Source organism: Onychomys torridus, chromosome 10 (assembly GCF_903995425.1).
Source record: "Onychomys torridus chromosome 10, mOncTor1.1, whole genome shotgun sequence".
Taxonomy (NCBI): domain Eukaryota; kingdom Metazoa; phylum Chordata; class Mammalia; order Rodentia; family Cricetidae; genus Onychomys; species Onychomys torridus.
Genome location: NC_050452.1, coordinates 75,462,375 through 75,478,565, shown reverse-complemented (window position 1 = coordinate 75,478,565; position 16,191 = coordinate 75,462,375). Strand labels below are relative to the sequence as shown.

The 16,191-nt window shown below is 43.5% G+C and overlaps 1 protein-coding gene across 5 annotated transcripts in view; it reads left to right on the top strand.

The window, feature by feature from the left end:
• Ptpn13 (protein tyrosine phosphatase non-receptor type 13) overlaps positions 1–16,191 on the top strand; it is a 176,488-nt gene that overhangs the window by 157,042 nt on the left and 3,255 nt on the right. For all 5 annotated transcript variants that reach the window (XM_036200765.1, XM_036200763.1, XM_036200767.1 and 2 more), the window contains 7 exons: positions 1,547–1,590; positions 5,250–5,353; positions 7,284–7,432; positions 8,341–8,431; positions 11,222–11,559; positions 13,699–13,914; positions 14,903–14,965. In XM_036200765.1, coding sequence (XP_036056658.1) covers positions 1,547–1,590; positions 5,250–5,353; positions 7,284–7,432; positions 8,341–8,431; positions 11,222–11,559; positions 13,699–13,914; positions 14,903–14,965 — 1,005 coding nt within the window. The remainder of the gene's footprint in view (positions 1–1,546; positions 1,591–5,249; positions 5,354–7,283; positions 7,433–8,340; positions 8,432–11,221; positions 11,560–13,698; positions 13,915–14,902; positions 14,966–16,191) is intronic.

Below are 16,191 nucleotides of genomic sequence, written 5' to 3'. Positions count from 1 at the left end.
CACAGTGGGGGTTAGGACTTTAACTTACAAAATTTTAGGGTGACATATTTCTCTCTACATACATGTGTATGTTAATCAGATTATATTTAACCAGTTGTGAGATTTTATTTATAAAATAAATATATGTTCTAGGCATAAATTCATCCAAAAATTATAAGACCTATATTATATAAACTAAAACTATACCAAGGACATGAAAAGTTCATTTCTTGTTCTTTAATAGTAAACTCTAAAATTAAAATTCTCTCTATAATCACTCATAAATTAAATATGGTTCTGTAAAATAATTTAACTTTTTTAGTGAGAGACAAGGTAACCAGTAAAAATGATTGTAAAATGCAGGAAATTAGCATGTGAAATTATCAGGATTTTATTCATTTTCCCAAAGTGCAAATGAATCCTGGAAATTCTGCTCTGAGAATGATGCTCAGAGCTGGGCAGATGTTCATAACGTGTCTAAGAAGCACGTGCAGGGGCCTGCATTCAGATCCCCAGTACCTAATAATAGCAGGGCACAGCAGCACACTCCTGTAACTCGGTGCTAGGGGTCAGAGAGAACCTGTACTCATCAGTATTGCGGATCTGCCCTAGAGAGGGGAAGGAAGCACATCCTCACATCCCTGGAGCACACTGGACAGCAGCCTTGCTGAATTTATGAGCTCTGATCCTGGGAGCCTGTCTCAAAACGTAAGGTAGAAAGCAACCAAGGAAGACACGAGACATCAGCCTCCAGCTTCCACGTGCATGCTGACACATACATGCACACATTCATACAAACACCTACATGAAATGCACACATTCACCCACCCACACATATATCCACTACAGTGCGCACACCTGTGCACACAGTGCACACACACAAATACATAATGCTTAAAACCAAATACTTGGGGCCAGACCATCTGTATTAATAAATTAGCACTTCCTGAATAGATGAGATGTGTACTTTGGAATCATTTTCTACTTAAGCTACAGAGATAGTTCAGCAGTTAAGACCCAGACTCAGTCCCCAGAACCTATTTTGGGAAACTCAAAACCCCTGTAACTCTGGTTCTAGGGGATCTGACACCCTCTTACGGCCCTCGCAGGTACCTGTACACGGCACATGCACACACACACACACACAATTAAAATAAAGTAAATCTTTTCTCAAAAAGAATTCCTTGAGCTAAGGGTAAGCAAAGAAAGTAATTACTATTAGCCAACAAAACTGCAAGGGTGTGTGTGACTTGAATGCCATGTATGTATGTAATGTAAGAATAATAACATCGCCAACATAAAAAGTAATTTGCAGGAAAAAAAATTAAGCTTGGTGCTAGAAGGATGGCTCAGTGGTTAAGAGCTTCGATTCTCAGATCACAACCATCCATCACTCCAGATCCAGGGGATCTGATGCGCTCCTCTGACCTGGGGCATCGAGCATGCCCACACACAAGCAAAACACGTGTAACATGAAATGAATAAATGTAAGTAAAGAAAAAAATTAAGCTTTGTGAGATTGTTTTTGTTAGAATGAACTAATTTGACTTCTTTCTCTTCATTATAGTCAGTGAATGGCTTTGAAGAATGTAAAGAAAAAAGCAATGAAAGGTAAATAATTTTCAACATGTGTTAACACTTCGTTCTTTTTACTTTAATGAAATGAACAATTTTTGTTTTAAAATAAAAATAGTGATTAAATTATGGAACCATGGTTAAATATAGATAATGTCCTTTTGAGACAAGGTTTTAGCATATAGTTCTGATTGGCCTGAAATTGTAGACCAGTCTGGCCTCAAACTCACAGATATCCACCTGCCTCTGCTTCCTGAGTTCTGGGATTAAAGAGATACACCACCATGCCCAACAAGAATATGTTTTTCAAGGTTTGTTACAAGTAGATTCTCTTGACATAAGAAAATGTCTTCATACCTATTGCTGAAAAAGAAAAAAAGTGTAGCATGCTCTTAACCATGGTTTTAAAAAAATGGGTTTAAAAGGAAATGTGCCAGAAATGTGACTCCTGCTAACATTATGGGTGATTTTCTAAAAATTTTTGTCCATTTTTCTCTACTTTCAAATTTTGAAGTTTTCATTAATAAGGAAATGAAACCAGGGCCAGCAAGACGGCTCAGCGGATAAAGGTGGTTGCTGCAAAGCTTGATGAACTGAGTTCAATCCCTGGCACTCACATGTTGGGAGAACTGACTCCTGAAGATTGTACCCACTTGTGTACTGTGGCATGTGTGCAAACACACATAAATAATTAAATAAAATCTAATGAAAATATTTTAAATAACATGAGACCAAGGATATTAGGAAATTCCTTTTTATTTCTTTGTCTTGCTCTTGAGAGAAGGTCTCACTATGTAGCCACAGATGGCTGGAACTTGCTGTGTAGGCCAGACTGGACTTGAACCCATAGAGATCTACCATGCTGTAACTCCAGCTTTGGGGAGTAACCCCTCTTCTTGCCTCCTTGGACACATAAACTCTTTAAAAAATAATGAGAATACTTCATACCTAATCATCAGCAGACATCCAAGAAGGAGAGCATTCTTTATTAGACAGATAAGGAGGAAAGGATAGTAAATTAGTTTGTTCTCCCAGGAAGACAATTGAAAAACCATTAAAATACAGATTTTTGCATATTGCTGATTCCTGAATGTGCTTATTTGTTGTTGTTGTTGTTTTAATGTCATTAAAGCCGTGAAGAAATGTAGTACCCTCTAACATAGCAATTTGACCTTAAAGAATTTATTCCAACTCCTATAAGAGAATATTCTTACAGAATCATGATGATGAATAATTGCAACATTGTTTATAGTAGAAAACATCATTTAAAAAGAAAAACAAATGATAAATTGGAGGGAGAGGTACTATGATACCAAACAGGTGTTCAAAGGAATAAGAAAAAAAAGGAATGCTTTGTGGGAAGCTTGCCAAAATATGTCCTTGTAGACAAAAGTGTATGTAGTGGAATGCAAAAGTGACCTCATGGCTGCTAAAGAGGTGTCAGCAGTTAAGACTATATACTGTTCTTCCAGAGGTCCCAGGTTTGGTTCCCAGCACCAACATGGGGCGGCTTACAACTGCCTGGAATTCCAGCTCCAGGGTGGATATACACATAGAGAGACATAAAAATAAATTAATCTCGAGGCAGACGGTGGTGGCACGTGCCTTTAATCCCAGCACTCAGGAGGCAGAGGCAGGCGGATCTCTGTGAGTTCGAGGCCAGCCTGGGCTACAGAGGGAGATCCAGGACAGGTGTAAAGCTTCACAGAGAAACCCTGTCTCGAAAAAATAAAAATAAATAAATTAAATTAATTAATTAATTAACCTCGTGGATGCAAAACTTGCAAATAAGTAGGAACTACAACCCACAATGAGTTGGAGCAGAAAAAAAAAAAAAAAAATACCCACAGTAAAACCAATGTAAGGGTCCAGATGGCTCAGCTGAAGCCTCGAGTTTGGTTCCTAGGACCCACATGGCAGTTCACAACCATCTGTAACTCTCTTCCGAATTACCTGCTGTCATCCTGTGACCTCCAGGAGCAGCAGGCACATGCCTGTTACATATACACACCCACAGACATACACATAAATAAAGCAGGAAAAACAAACAAACAACAGGGTAATTGCTGTCTTACTTTTGACATTTGGGGAGCTTCAGTCTGTGCCCTGCTTTAGTGGGGTGTACTGGTATCCTAAGACAGAACTCAGCTTAGTTTTCCTGACCATCAGAAAGTGAAAACCATGAGATTTTATTTAGCTCACCTACGCCTGAATGCCAATTTTCTGCCTAGTTTCCTTTTCCTGGTCACCTCCCCAAGGCTGATCTGTGACTTAGCTTTCCATGGCTGTGCCAGGATACCTGGAGTAAACCACACTGCAGGAAGAAAGGGTGGTTGGAGCCACAGTTCCATAGGTTCCCGCTGATACTGCTTGACTCCATTGCTCCGGATCTGTGACAAGGTGGAATATCATGACACACAGTGTGTGGTGAAGCAAAGAGAACCTGGTGGTGACAGGAAGTAAAGAGACAAGGAGGAGCTGAGAGCCCTCATTCCCAGCCCCCCACCCCCCCAATACTGTTATCTGTGGACCAAGCCTTGAACACATGGGAATAAACTTAAGATTTGAATCACAGCAGATGGCATCGTCTCTACCCCCAGAATAATGAGAACTTGTGCTGAGTTTCATTACATTGAGTGAAACCAAGACAGTCTTCACCCGAAGTTGTAGCTAGAGATTGTGTTCCTCCACAGGGTCTATCCTTTAATAGCGTCAGACACACTCCCATGATGCAGTGGAAGCTGCTTTCTTAAAATGAGAGGGAGCCTAGGGGATGGCCGTCAGCAAGGGGCTGTGTTCCCAAGCATGAGAACGTGAGCTGGAGCCTTAGCACTCGCATGGAAGTAAAGCCGAGCGTGGTGCCCTGGGTTGCAATCAAGCACTGGAGAAGTCGAAACGCCAGGTCCTTAGGGCTTCCTGACTGGCTGGGCAAGTTCCAACACTTGAGATCTCCTGTCAGTGTACTAACCTGTGAGACAGTACCCAAGGTGACTTCTTCTCCTGTACAGACACAGGTACCTGCATACCCTCACATACGTGTGCTCACATTTGAAAGAGGAGTTATATGCTGACAAAAATAATGCCGTCCATGTTGACACAAATGAAACCATCCCCGAAGGGACTCCTCAGTATACGATTCCGAGACTTGGAGTCCGTCTGCAGCTGGCCCTGCTGCTGCACACTGCAGTACATCTAGTGCCCACCATAAACTTGGAGAACTGTGCGCTAGGGACCTTACTTACATTTAGAAGTTCTTACGTTGAAGTTTTGTTTGTATTTTAGACAAGGTCTTGCTGTGTTGCTCAGGCTGGTCTCCAACACCAAGGTTGAAGTGATCCTCCTGCCTCAGCGAGCTGACAGCACAGACTTGTGCTACCACACTCAGTTGGAATTTGATTTTTTTAAATCAGAAAGTTTTAGTTTTTTACATGTACCTGTTTATTGCATGTGTGCATATGTGTGCACACATGCCACATCACAAGTGTAGCTGTCAGAACAACAGTGGCAGTTCCTTTCCTTCCTGTGGGTCCCAGGGATGAACCTGGGCCATCAGACCTGAGGGCCCACTGAACCATCTCAAGAGCTCAGGAAGTGTCATAATACTGCAATTGTTATAGAGGAAATAAGTGGCTTTAACCATAATATTTAAAATTATCTTGGAGACAAAAATATTCCAAATGTGTTTGTTGGCACAGCTTGACCCGGGCATCACAGGAGGGGAAGTCTGTCGGAGAAGAAGCCACACGCGGAAGCGGCGAGCCGCCGGTAGAGGCCGCAGACCATGAGGGTGCCAGCAAAGGCAAGAATTGTATTACCAGGTTTTTCACTAAATACAGTAGATAGGAAACATGCTTTAAAAGGTGATTTCTCACAATACATGGGTGATATTTGGTCATCTGTATCTGCTCTTTGGTTTTAAGCATAAAGCTAAGTCACACAGACTTTGGTTACTATAACTGGTTCCCCAGTGGCTTAGGGGAAGCATGAAGTGTGTTGACGTAAAAGGGAAACAAAGTCATGATTTTACCATTGCGTAATAAGAAACCAGAGAGCTCATCTGACTTGCAGTAAAACTGGTGGGATATGTGAAGTGCGGGAACCAGGTACCTTGACCGCCAGCCTCTCCGGGTGCCAGCTGCTCCGTCCTCATGCCGCTTTATTTTACAAGCAAGCCTGTGGAAACACCAGCACTTCTCTTTGCTCGTGTTTCTAATGTTACGTTACTGTCACAGGGGGTGGGCTGATTATTGAATAGTCTGCTCTAGTCAGAGTTTCTATCGCTGTGTAAAACACTTTGACCAAAAGCAACTTGGGAAGGGTTTCTTCACCTTACACATTCAGTTCCCAGTCTGTCACTGAGGGAAGAAGTCAAGGCAGGAATTCCAGAAGGATCCAAAGCAGAGGCCATGGAGGGGTGCTGCCTCCTGGCTTCTCCCCATGGCTTGTTCAGCCTGCTTTCTGAGAGAACCCAGGACCACCTGCCCAGGGGTGGCACTGCCCACAATAATCTGAGCCCTCATACATCAACCATTAATCAAGAAAATAGGCCACACACTTGCAGACTTGCCTACGTGCCATTCGGATGGAGGCATTTTCTCAATTGAAGTTCCTTCTTTCCAGATAACTGTGGCCCGTGTCAAGTTGAAACAAGCAAACAAAACACTAAGCACAAAGCCTTAGTAATTTTGTTTGTTTTGGTTTGCTTTTGGTTTTTGAGACAGAGTCTTACCAGGTAGCCTGGCTAACCTGGAATTTATAACATAGACCAGGCTGACCTTGAACTCACAGAGATCAGCCTGCCTCTGCCCCGAGTGCTGGGATAAATGACTAATACTTGAAAAGGAATTCATGGCTTGAGCCCCTTCTGCTTAGGTAGACTATTGTGCACAGTGGGCTCCTGCAGCCCGTGCTCATCCACCTGGTTTCTGTGCTCCGATTGCATTCACCCTCCATTATAAAAAGAGTTACATTATTTCATGTGAGCAAATCGCGCACCACCACTAACCGTGCCCCAGCCAGACGCTGAGCGTTTTGAGGGCTCTTGTCCAGCCCTGCATTCCTCATGGTGTTCATCCTGCTACCCACACAGTAGCTGCACCACCACCGCGCCCTAACCACTGGGTGAGTTAAGGAGTCCCCTACTTTGGGATGGTAGTGGACTTCTATTATAAATAGTCCATATAGGGGGCACTTACTTGGACCCAGGATCTTCTGGGGTCCTTGATTAATCCAACTCCTGAATAGCCCAAGGAAAGTATTCTTCTGTAGGGAGAACACTGTCAAACACCAGGACATCAGCACTGAATGCCAAGAGTGGGTAGTGAAGAGAGAAAGCTGTGTTCTGATGTCTTTGTCTCCATCTTCCCCGATGTCTAGAATCTAATGTAAAACAACAGGGAACTAGGTAGGTTTTCCTCCTATAAATGGTGCCACTCAAGTCAAACAAAAAAAGAAGACATGCTCCTTTCAAAAATACAAACATCTGGAGGTCGCAAGCCTTCCAGACTCATGAACGGTGGCGAGGTAGCTCCTTCCAGGCTAGCTGAAGTAGCTGTGCAGTGGGTGGACTGAGCCTCGGCCCGTCAGCCATGCTGCTGTAAGGTCTCCCGTACGCTAAGACGCCCATTGTGTGAGACGATGATAAGTGAGAAGAGCAGGCGCAGGTGAGCGCTCTTACTCGGTAAATCAGCTCTGGGGAGAACTGAAGAGTCATCTGTCCTTTCTGATAGATCACCCCTTTCTGACAAATGAGGAGCTGGCTGCCCTGCCAGTGGTCAGAGTCCCTCCCTCCGGCAAGTACACGGGCACTCATTTGCAGGCCACCATCCGCACGCTTCAAGGCTTGCTTGACCAAGGGATCCCTGCTCAGGAACTACAGGTAAGTGGTATGTGCGTTTATTTGATGGAGAATGAGTCCTTGTTAGCCCAAGGTTAGGAAAAACTTCGAGGTCTTTGAAAATATCGATTGCTTTCCAGTACTCCCTGTGAAGCTAACTTACCTCCAACCCTAAAAACCCTCTTACCGTATCTAATGATAAATTAATTTTTCCAATGAGAATCCTAATGATATTAACTAAATAAGATCATATTAACGGCTCAGAACTAGATGGAGTTTTCTAATGATATCCTCCATTCCTCATGCATAAAAATAATTTTATAAATAAAAAAAATCTGGATGTGATGGCATATGCCTGTATTCCTAGCCTGTGGGAGTTGAAGGCAGGAGGATCGGGAGTTCAAAGTCATCCTGGCTTCTGCAGTGGGGGATGTTGGTACATGCAGCTGCTGCAACTAGACATGGCCCTTCTGGGGTATGCGTGCCAGTTTGCAGCCCTTGCTCCTGCAGTCTGACTATGAGAGAATGCAGCCCCACCTGGCTTTGGTGGTAACCTTGTCCCTGTCCCTCAAACCGTTGGCTTCATTGCTCACCCTTTCTTGCCACTGCAAAGAGGTACTTCACTGAGAGCTGCTGCCGTGTGTGTGTGTGTGTGTGTGTGTGTGTGTGTGTGTGTGTGTGTGTGTGTGTGTGTGTGTAAAATAGACATTTTTAAACTGAAATTAAAACTTAGATTAAGAAGTGCTATCTATTAAATAAGCTGATTATGACATGTCCAGTCAAAGGTACTTGCCATTAATTCATTCCCACAGTGGCTCACCAGATCCATACTGCAGTCTCTGTTTGTTAGCACTCAGAGCCAGCCCTCCTCAGTACAGCAGAAGCATTTTTCTTGACTAAATCTTGGCTTTAGTCAGTAGATAACCTTATGTCCATTTTGTTCCTTGTAGAATCTGCAAGAATTAAAACCTCTGGATCAGTGTCTGATTGGACAAACTAAGGAAAACCGACGGAAGAACAGATACAAAAATATCCTTCCCTGTGAGTTCCGGTGTGGCTCTAACTGAGTGTGTGTGTTCGCTGTGAGTTCTGGTGTGGCTCTGAGTGTGTGTGTTCCCTATGAGTTCTGGTGTGGCTCTGAGTGTGTGTGCAGTGTGAATTGAACTGTTTGAGCTCCCCTGTTAGCCTGACCATTGCACCTGACACATGAGTACGTGTGTACACAGAGGCAGAACTTCTCATTGGTAACAAGTAGAGTACAATGCAAATGCTCTTTTTAGTGCTTTTTGTACTCTGCAGCTCAATCGTGGCCATCTTAAACATTTGTTGAGATACTCCTGAATTTTTCAAAATCGTTTCTTGATTAGAAGTTAATTGGTGATACCTAATCAGTAATTCTAAAGTTGTGTTCTCCATCTGAATTGGCAAGCGTGGGAGACAGGTCAGCCGATGAAGTGTTTAAAAGTGGAGACAAACAGCTCCTTGAAGCTTGCTCTCCAACCAACTTGACCTAATTAATAAGACTCAGGTCCCAGTGAGAGACCCTGTCTCAAAGAAAGGAGGTAAATGGCTCCTGAGGAATGATACCTGAGTTGACTTTATACACATATGCACATATGTGTAGCATGAATCTTAGAGTCTTATTAATAAAATCAAACCTGAAGCAAGGTATTGGGGTAAATGCTGGAAGATCAGAGAAGCAGAACAAGCCACAGCAACCTCACCTCGCCAGCTCCTCAGCTGATCCTGTTTCCTTAGACTGGAAACCTGAGTCCTCATCCAGAATGAATCTCAGCTGAACTGCTACTCAAAGCCTAAAAGCTTAACCAGCCAAAAGCTTCTAGTTTCTGGGCCTCATGCCTTATATACCTTTCTGCTTTCTGCCATCACTTCCTGGGATTAAAGGCTCACTTCTTGGAATTAAAGGCATGTGACACCATGCCTGGCTGTTTCCAATGTGGCCTTGAACTCATAGAGATCCAGAGGGATTTCTGCCTCTGGAATGCTAGGATTAAAGGTGTGAGTGCCACCATTTTCTAGCCTCTGTATCTAGTGGCTGTTCTTTTCTTTGACCCCAGATAAGTTTATTAGGGTGCACAATATTTTGGGGAACACAATACCACCACACACACGTGTACATGTACACATGTGCATATGAACACACATACCTGTTCATGCACACAAAATATATGTATGTATTCATATTTATATACATATTAACTGCTTCCAAATGATCATTCTTGGATTTGTGTGTAACCACACCATCAGTTTATTCTACTTACTTTAAGTTTACAGACATGTGAATGGTAATGAGCAGCTGTGTGCACGTATGTGTCTGGTGAAGTGCCAGGCTTCATGAACCTTTCAGTTGTTTCAGATTCTGGAGGGAAATAAAAGGAATGATTTCAACTCATGTTTTAGCCAACAATGTGATTTTTTTAAGAGTGTGTGTGTGTGTGTGTGTGTGTGTGTGTGTGTGTGTGTGTATCTCCCAAAATTTTAACTTGGCAATTTCTTATGTATTAGCACTTTGTATATGTATAGCATATAATGCTGATCCTGTCATCATTAGAGCCCAGAAAAGACAATCTTGTTATAAATAATATGCAACTAAATTTTTCAATTAGGATGAGAAACATAAAATTCATTTTGAAAGTTTTCCTGTAAAAAGTGAGTCTAGCTGGGCATGCCTTTAATCCCAGCAACCAGAAGTCAGAGGCAGGTGGGTCTTTGTGAGTTCAAGGTCAGAGTGATCTACAGAGTGAGTTCCAGGACAGCAAGGGCTACACAGACAGGCCCTGTCTTTAAAAAAAAAAAAAAAAAAAAAAAAAAAGGAATCTAAGAAAGTTTTAAAAATGGAGTAGACCATGGTTCAGCATTAAGTAGGTAGCACTTGTTAGATGAGGCCAAAATAATTCAGATTTGTATTTTGAAGTCAGAATGGGACTATAAATATAAAAGTAATTTATTGTTAAGAAGCAAATTGTGAACCAAGAGCTAAAAGTCAAGCAATAAATTTTGAAAAATATTTTTAGAGGTTTTACCTTGATTGCCACCAAAATTACTTGTTAAATTTACAAATATTTAAAATAAAAATGAGGCCGGTATGCAAGGATACTTGCCACCAAGCCTGATGACCACATGGTAAAAGGAGAGAGACAACCTGTCGTGTTGTCCTCTGACCTCCACATGTGTGCTGTGACATACTCCTCCCAGAACAAACATGTACGTATACACACACACACACACACACACACACACACACACACACACACAAATAAGTAATAACAAAAGGACAAAGTAGAAAGTACTTCTCAGGTCTACTAAGAGTCAGATATGTCAATAATGATTGTAGCAGCTGCTTGGATAGTGTCATTTCAATGCTAACTTTTGTTCTGTGAAAGTGTTTGTCCCATCATTAAAGACTATTATCCTTGATATCAAGATATTGACAGAGAAATAACAAAGGTGTTTGTGTTTGTTTCTCTAATTACTTACTATGCAGTTCACCTTATATTTGTTAAGTTTAATTTCCATTACATACATTATCACATTAATTATACATATTTCATCTATATATAATATAAAAATATATATTAGCAAACCCCAAGTTTCACAGAAAGCCACCACGCTGACATCTTAGATAGTGTTGTAACAAAACCATAAATATAACGTGGACTGCTGCCATTTGAAAACATCCTCTACCAAAGCACATGGCAGTGAGTCCATGGGGACTCACAGGAACAGTCATGCCCTTTGGCTGGTTATGTATGAAACTCACAGTGACAGTGCATGATCATGACATGGACCTTTGGCTGTGGACATTCACAGATGACTCCACAAGAGTGCCTCTTGGAGATGAAGGCGGATACATCAATGCCAGTTTCATCAGGATCCCAGTGGGGACGCAGGAGTTCGTCTACATTGCCTGCCAGGGGCCCTTGCCCACCACCGTCGGGGATTTCTGGCAGATGGTTTGGGAGCAGAACTCCACAGTGATAGCAATGATGACACAGGAGGTGGAAGGAGAGAAGGTGAAGTGCCAGCGCTACTGGCCGAGCATCCTCGGCACGACGACCATGGCCAACGAGAGGCTGCGCCTGGTTCTCCTGAGAATGCAGCAGCTGAAGGGCTTCGTGGTGAGGGTGATGAGCCTGGAGGATGTTCGGGTGAGTGCTCTTTGCTTCTCCTGGGCCTTGGCTCTCCTCAGAAAGCAAGCCCGCATGTTTCTGTGACCACTGCAATGGAAGCGGGTGTCTGTTGTGATCTCGGTTCTGAGACAAGGTCTCATGTAGCCCAGACTGGCCTCAGAACCACTGCAGAGCTACCGGCAGCCGGAAAGTCCTGATCCTCCAGCATCCAGGGCAGTTTTAAGTGTGGTCCCTCACAGTTTCCTCTGCTAGAGGCTGTTATTAGGATGGGATGCTTCTAACGTGATCATCCTTCTTTGCTTAGGTGTAAATAGGCAAAACAGTTCAGAACTCTAACACACACAGAATTTTGCCCGTTTTTTAAGGCCCAACATCTAAGTAGACTAATCCATGCTGTTTTTAAAACTATGACTAACTGGGCGGTGGTGGTGCATACCTTTAATCCCAGCACTCGGGAGGCAGAGGCAGGCGGATCTCTGTGAGTTCGAGGCCAGCCTGGGCTACAGAGTGAGTTCCAGGACGGGCTCCAAAGTTACACAGAGAAACCCTGTCTCGGGAAAGGGAAAAAAACAACTCTGTGACTATCACACCTGCCTTGTAAAGGAGCTACCGTGTTTAGAGTGTGTGAACAGTTGTACATTTCAGCTGTCATTTAGGTGCTTCCAGCCACAGTTGTCAAGCACACTGGATAAATTTAGTGCAGGTTAGCTCAGTGATCGTTCCTCATAACAAAGCCACCCTGTTGGTTTCTTCAACATTTCACCCTGTCCCAGAAATAAGAGCTATGTAGCCATGTTTGCTACTGAATACTCTGCTTTCTTCAGATTTTGTTTTGTTTTGTGTTTCTGTATGTATATGTGTGCCTGTGTGTATACATGGATATGTGTGGGTATATGTATGTATAGGTATATGTGGAGGCTGGAGGCTGATGTTCGAATCTTCCTCTGGCTCCCCACCTTATTTCTTGAGAAAGGTTCTCACTAAACGTGACCTCACGGGTTGAGCCCCAGAGATCCTCCTTTCTCTGTCTCCCCAGCACTGGGATAAAGGGGCATCGCTGTGCCCAGCACTTCGTATGGGTGCTGAGATCCACACTCCAGTCCTGGTGCTTGTGCGACAAGCATTTTACCCACTGAGCTGTGCCCTCAGCCCCTTCTTAAGCTTTTCTAGGGGGAAAAAAAAAGGAGGTAAATTGATTGACTTCTGTTGGCATCACATAAACATTATGTGTGAACTTCCTTTATGGTTTACTATTTTACAAAGTAGTCAAGGTTTTACTCTTTTATAAAACCTAGACATTTCAAATTTACATAAAAATTGCACATGCAGGTTGGGGATTTAGCTCAGTGGTAGAGCACTTGCCTAGCAAGCACAAGGCCCTGGGTTCAATCCTCAGCTAAAAAAAAAAAAAAAAAAAATTGCACATGCTTCTAAGTACCATGAAATGTTTTAATATACCTGGTACCCATTGCTCTGGTTGATACACCTGGTAATAAAGCCACTGGAAAGAAAGTATAAAGGTCCTGAGACTGAACATTATCAGTGTATTTGATTTAAATGAGCCCACACTAGCTAGGTATGGCTTTTGTCTAGTGTACTCAAGGCCTGAATACCATTGCCAGCCTCTAGGACTTTGAGGGTGGAGGTGGCTGTGGTGGGGGTGGTATAAAACTAGAAACCCTTGCCGGGTGGCAATGACACACACCTTTAATCCCAGCACTATGGAGGCAAAGTCAGGCAGATCTCTGTGAGTTTGAGGCCAGCCTGGTCTACAGAGTGAGCTCTAGGACAGGCTCTAAAACCACACAGACAAACCCTGTCTTGAAAAAAACAAAACAAACAAACAACAACAACAAAAAAAAAACCCTAGAAACCCTCTTGATAAGGTCTCTGTTTATTTCTATCCTGTCTGTTGTCTTGAGTCAGTCTTGCTATGTATCCCTAAGCTGGCCTTGAACACTCCATTCTCCTCTCGGTCTGAATACTGGAAATTAGGTCTACACCATCACACCCAGCTTTGTGTATTTGTGAAGCCTTCTTATTCCTTCCCATTTTTTCTTTTGGTCTGATTCCTTACTACTCAAGTTTGAAAGATGAAGATAGTATGAAGAACTGACTTAGGGACGGTGTGACGTTGTAGCTCACTCTATTTTTCAGACAGGAGAGGTGCGGCATATTTCTCATCTGAATTTCACTGCCTGGCCAGACCATGATACACCCTCCCAGCCGGACGACCTGCTCACTTTCATCTCCTACATGAGACACATCCATACCTCAGGCCCAGTAGTCACACACTGCAGTGCTGGCATTGGACGTTCAGGGACCCTCATATGCATAGACGTGGTCCTAGGATTAATCAGCCAAGATCTCGAAGTGAGTGAAAATATTGCTGAATCTACTGTTTGATAATGTGGCTATTTATAAGTGTCACATTGGTCTGTGGGTGCTGTCCTTTCCTACCCCGTACAGTCCTCAAGTTTCTCTGTGAGGTAAAGTCAGTACTGTTGCCGTCTTACGGGAGATATCCGAAGACAGTCCACTTTCTAAGAGGAGAATATTGGGCTTTGTTCTTGTTGTTACCTGTGGATAAGAAAAGAATGTTTTTGTTTGAAAATCAATGCTAATTGATTGCTCTAAGTAGTTATTCCTAATGTAAAAATACTACTTAAATCAGGGCGGTGGTGGCACAGGCCTTTAATCCCAGCACTTGGGAGCAGAGGCAGGTGGATCTCTGACTTCAAGGCAAATTCCAGACAGCCAGGGCTACACAGAGAACCAGTATGACCTTACTTTTGGTATTTAAAAAAAAATAATTCTATGGTGAGTCAGCTGTGTATCTTCTGGGGTCTATGTCTAATGCACTGCCCTTTGTCCTGTGCATCTTCTGGGGTCTGTGTCTAATGCACTGCCCTGTGTCCTGTGAATCTTCTGGGGTCTGTGTCTAATGCACTGCCCTGTGTCCTGTGCATCTTCTGGGGTCTGTGTCTAATGCACTGCCCTGTGTCCTGTGCATCTTCTGGGGTCTGTGTCTAATGTACTGTACTGTGCCCTGTGCATCCTCTGGGGTCTGTGTCTAATTCACTGCACTGTGCCCTGTGCATCCTCTGGGGTCTGTGTCTAATGCACTGCCCTATGTCCTATGCATCTTCCAGGTCTGTGTCTAATGCACTGCCCTATGTCCTGTGCATCTTCTGGGGTCTGTGTCTAATGCACTGCCCTGTGTCCTGTGCATCTTCCAGGTCTGTGTCTAATGCACTGCCCTGTGTCCTGTGCATCTTCTGGGGTCTGTGTCTAATGCACTGCCCTGTATCCTGGGCATCTTCTAGGGTCTTGTCTAACACACTGCTCTGTGTCTTGGCAGTTTGACATCTCTGATTTAGTGCGCTGCATGAGACTACAAAGGCATGGCATGGTGCAGACAGAGGTGAGTCCGTGTACACTACTCAGGATTTGTCTTAAGACTCTCATACTCTAAAAGTGCTCTTAAACTTTGATTCTTTTATATTTGGGGGCGGGGGATGTGATGATCTTGCTATGTTGCCCAGGCTCACCTGGAACTGTAGGGCTCACCCTTCTTGCCGCAGCTTTTCAGGTAGCTAGAATATCAAGGAAAACAACCTCACTTGGTCAAGTGATCTCTTTTTTTTTTTTTTTTTTTTTTTAAAGATGTTCTTCCATAGTGTAGCGTAAACCTAACATTTCTTGTCATAAAGGACTTTTTTTTTAGCATGAGGACTAATCTAGAAAATAATTAAGTAGTTTAGACTATCTTTAGAAATTACCTTTAATTTAGAAAAACAAAAACAAAAAAAACGGAGAAAGGGCTCTGGGTCTAATAGCCCCTTCAGTGAAGTGTGAGATCCTGGGTTTGATCCACAAAACCCACATAAAATCCAGGAAGGTGGCACACACTGTGACCACTGGCTGGGGGTAGAGTCAGGCACATCCCTGGGGTTCATTAGCCAGCCAGCTTGGCTGAGTCTATGTGTTCCAGCCAATGAGAGATCCTTTCTCAAAAAAAAAACAAAAAAAACAAAAACAAAAGTAGACACCACCAAAGAAGAAATACCCAAGGTTGTCATCTGGCCTCCTCACACACAGGGCTAGAGAGAGAGGAAGAAGAAATGCAGTGTCTTCACTGAGTTTCTCCTCACACATAGCGCATGCTCACACGCACAGGCTGGAGAGGGAGGAAGAAGAAATGCAGCGTCTTCACTGAGTTGGTGGCAGAGAGTGGATGTGTTGAGGCACAGAGTGGAATGAATGGTACTAAATGCTGCACATTGAGGGCCTCCTTCCCCCAGCCCCTGCCCACCCAGAGGGAATGTTGTGGCAAATCTGCCACTGCAGCACTGTGACCCAAGACAGCTCTGCGGGGTGCTGGCCAGGTGGCTTCCTCAAGCTGTTCGTGTTGTATTTGTTTTTCTTTCCTGAAACTGAAATGGACTGTGTCACCCAGTGACTCCCAGCGAGCCCACCCCTCACAAGAAGTGCATGCACTATTCTAACCTCCAGCCTGACAGTGCTGAGTCTGTCCACCCCCTTCTGTAGTGAGACTATATGGTAGATTTTTTTTTTAATTGGTAGGCCATAGAGTCCCATTTAAAAACACAGACACTGCTGTCTTTAACTTGCCTGCTTTTCCAGTCA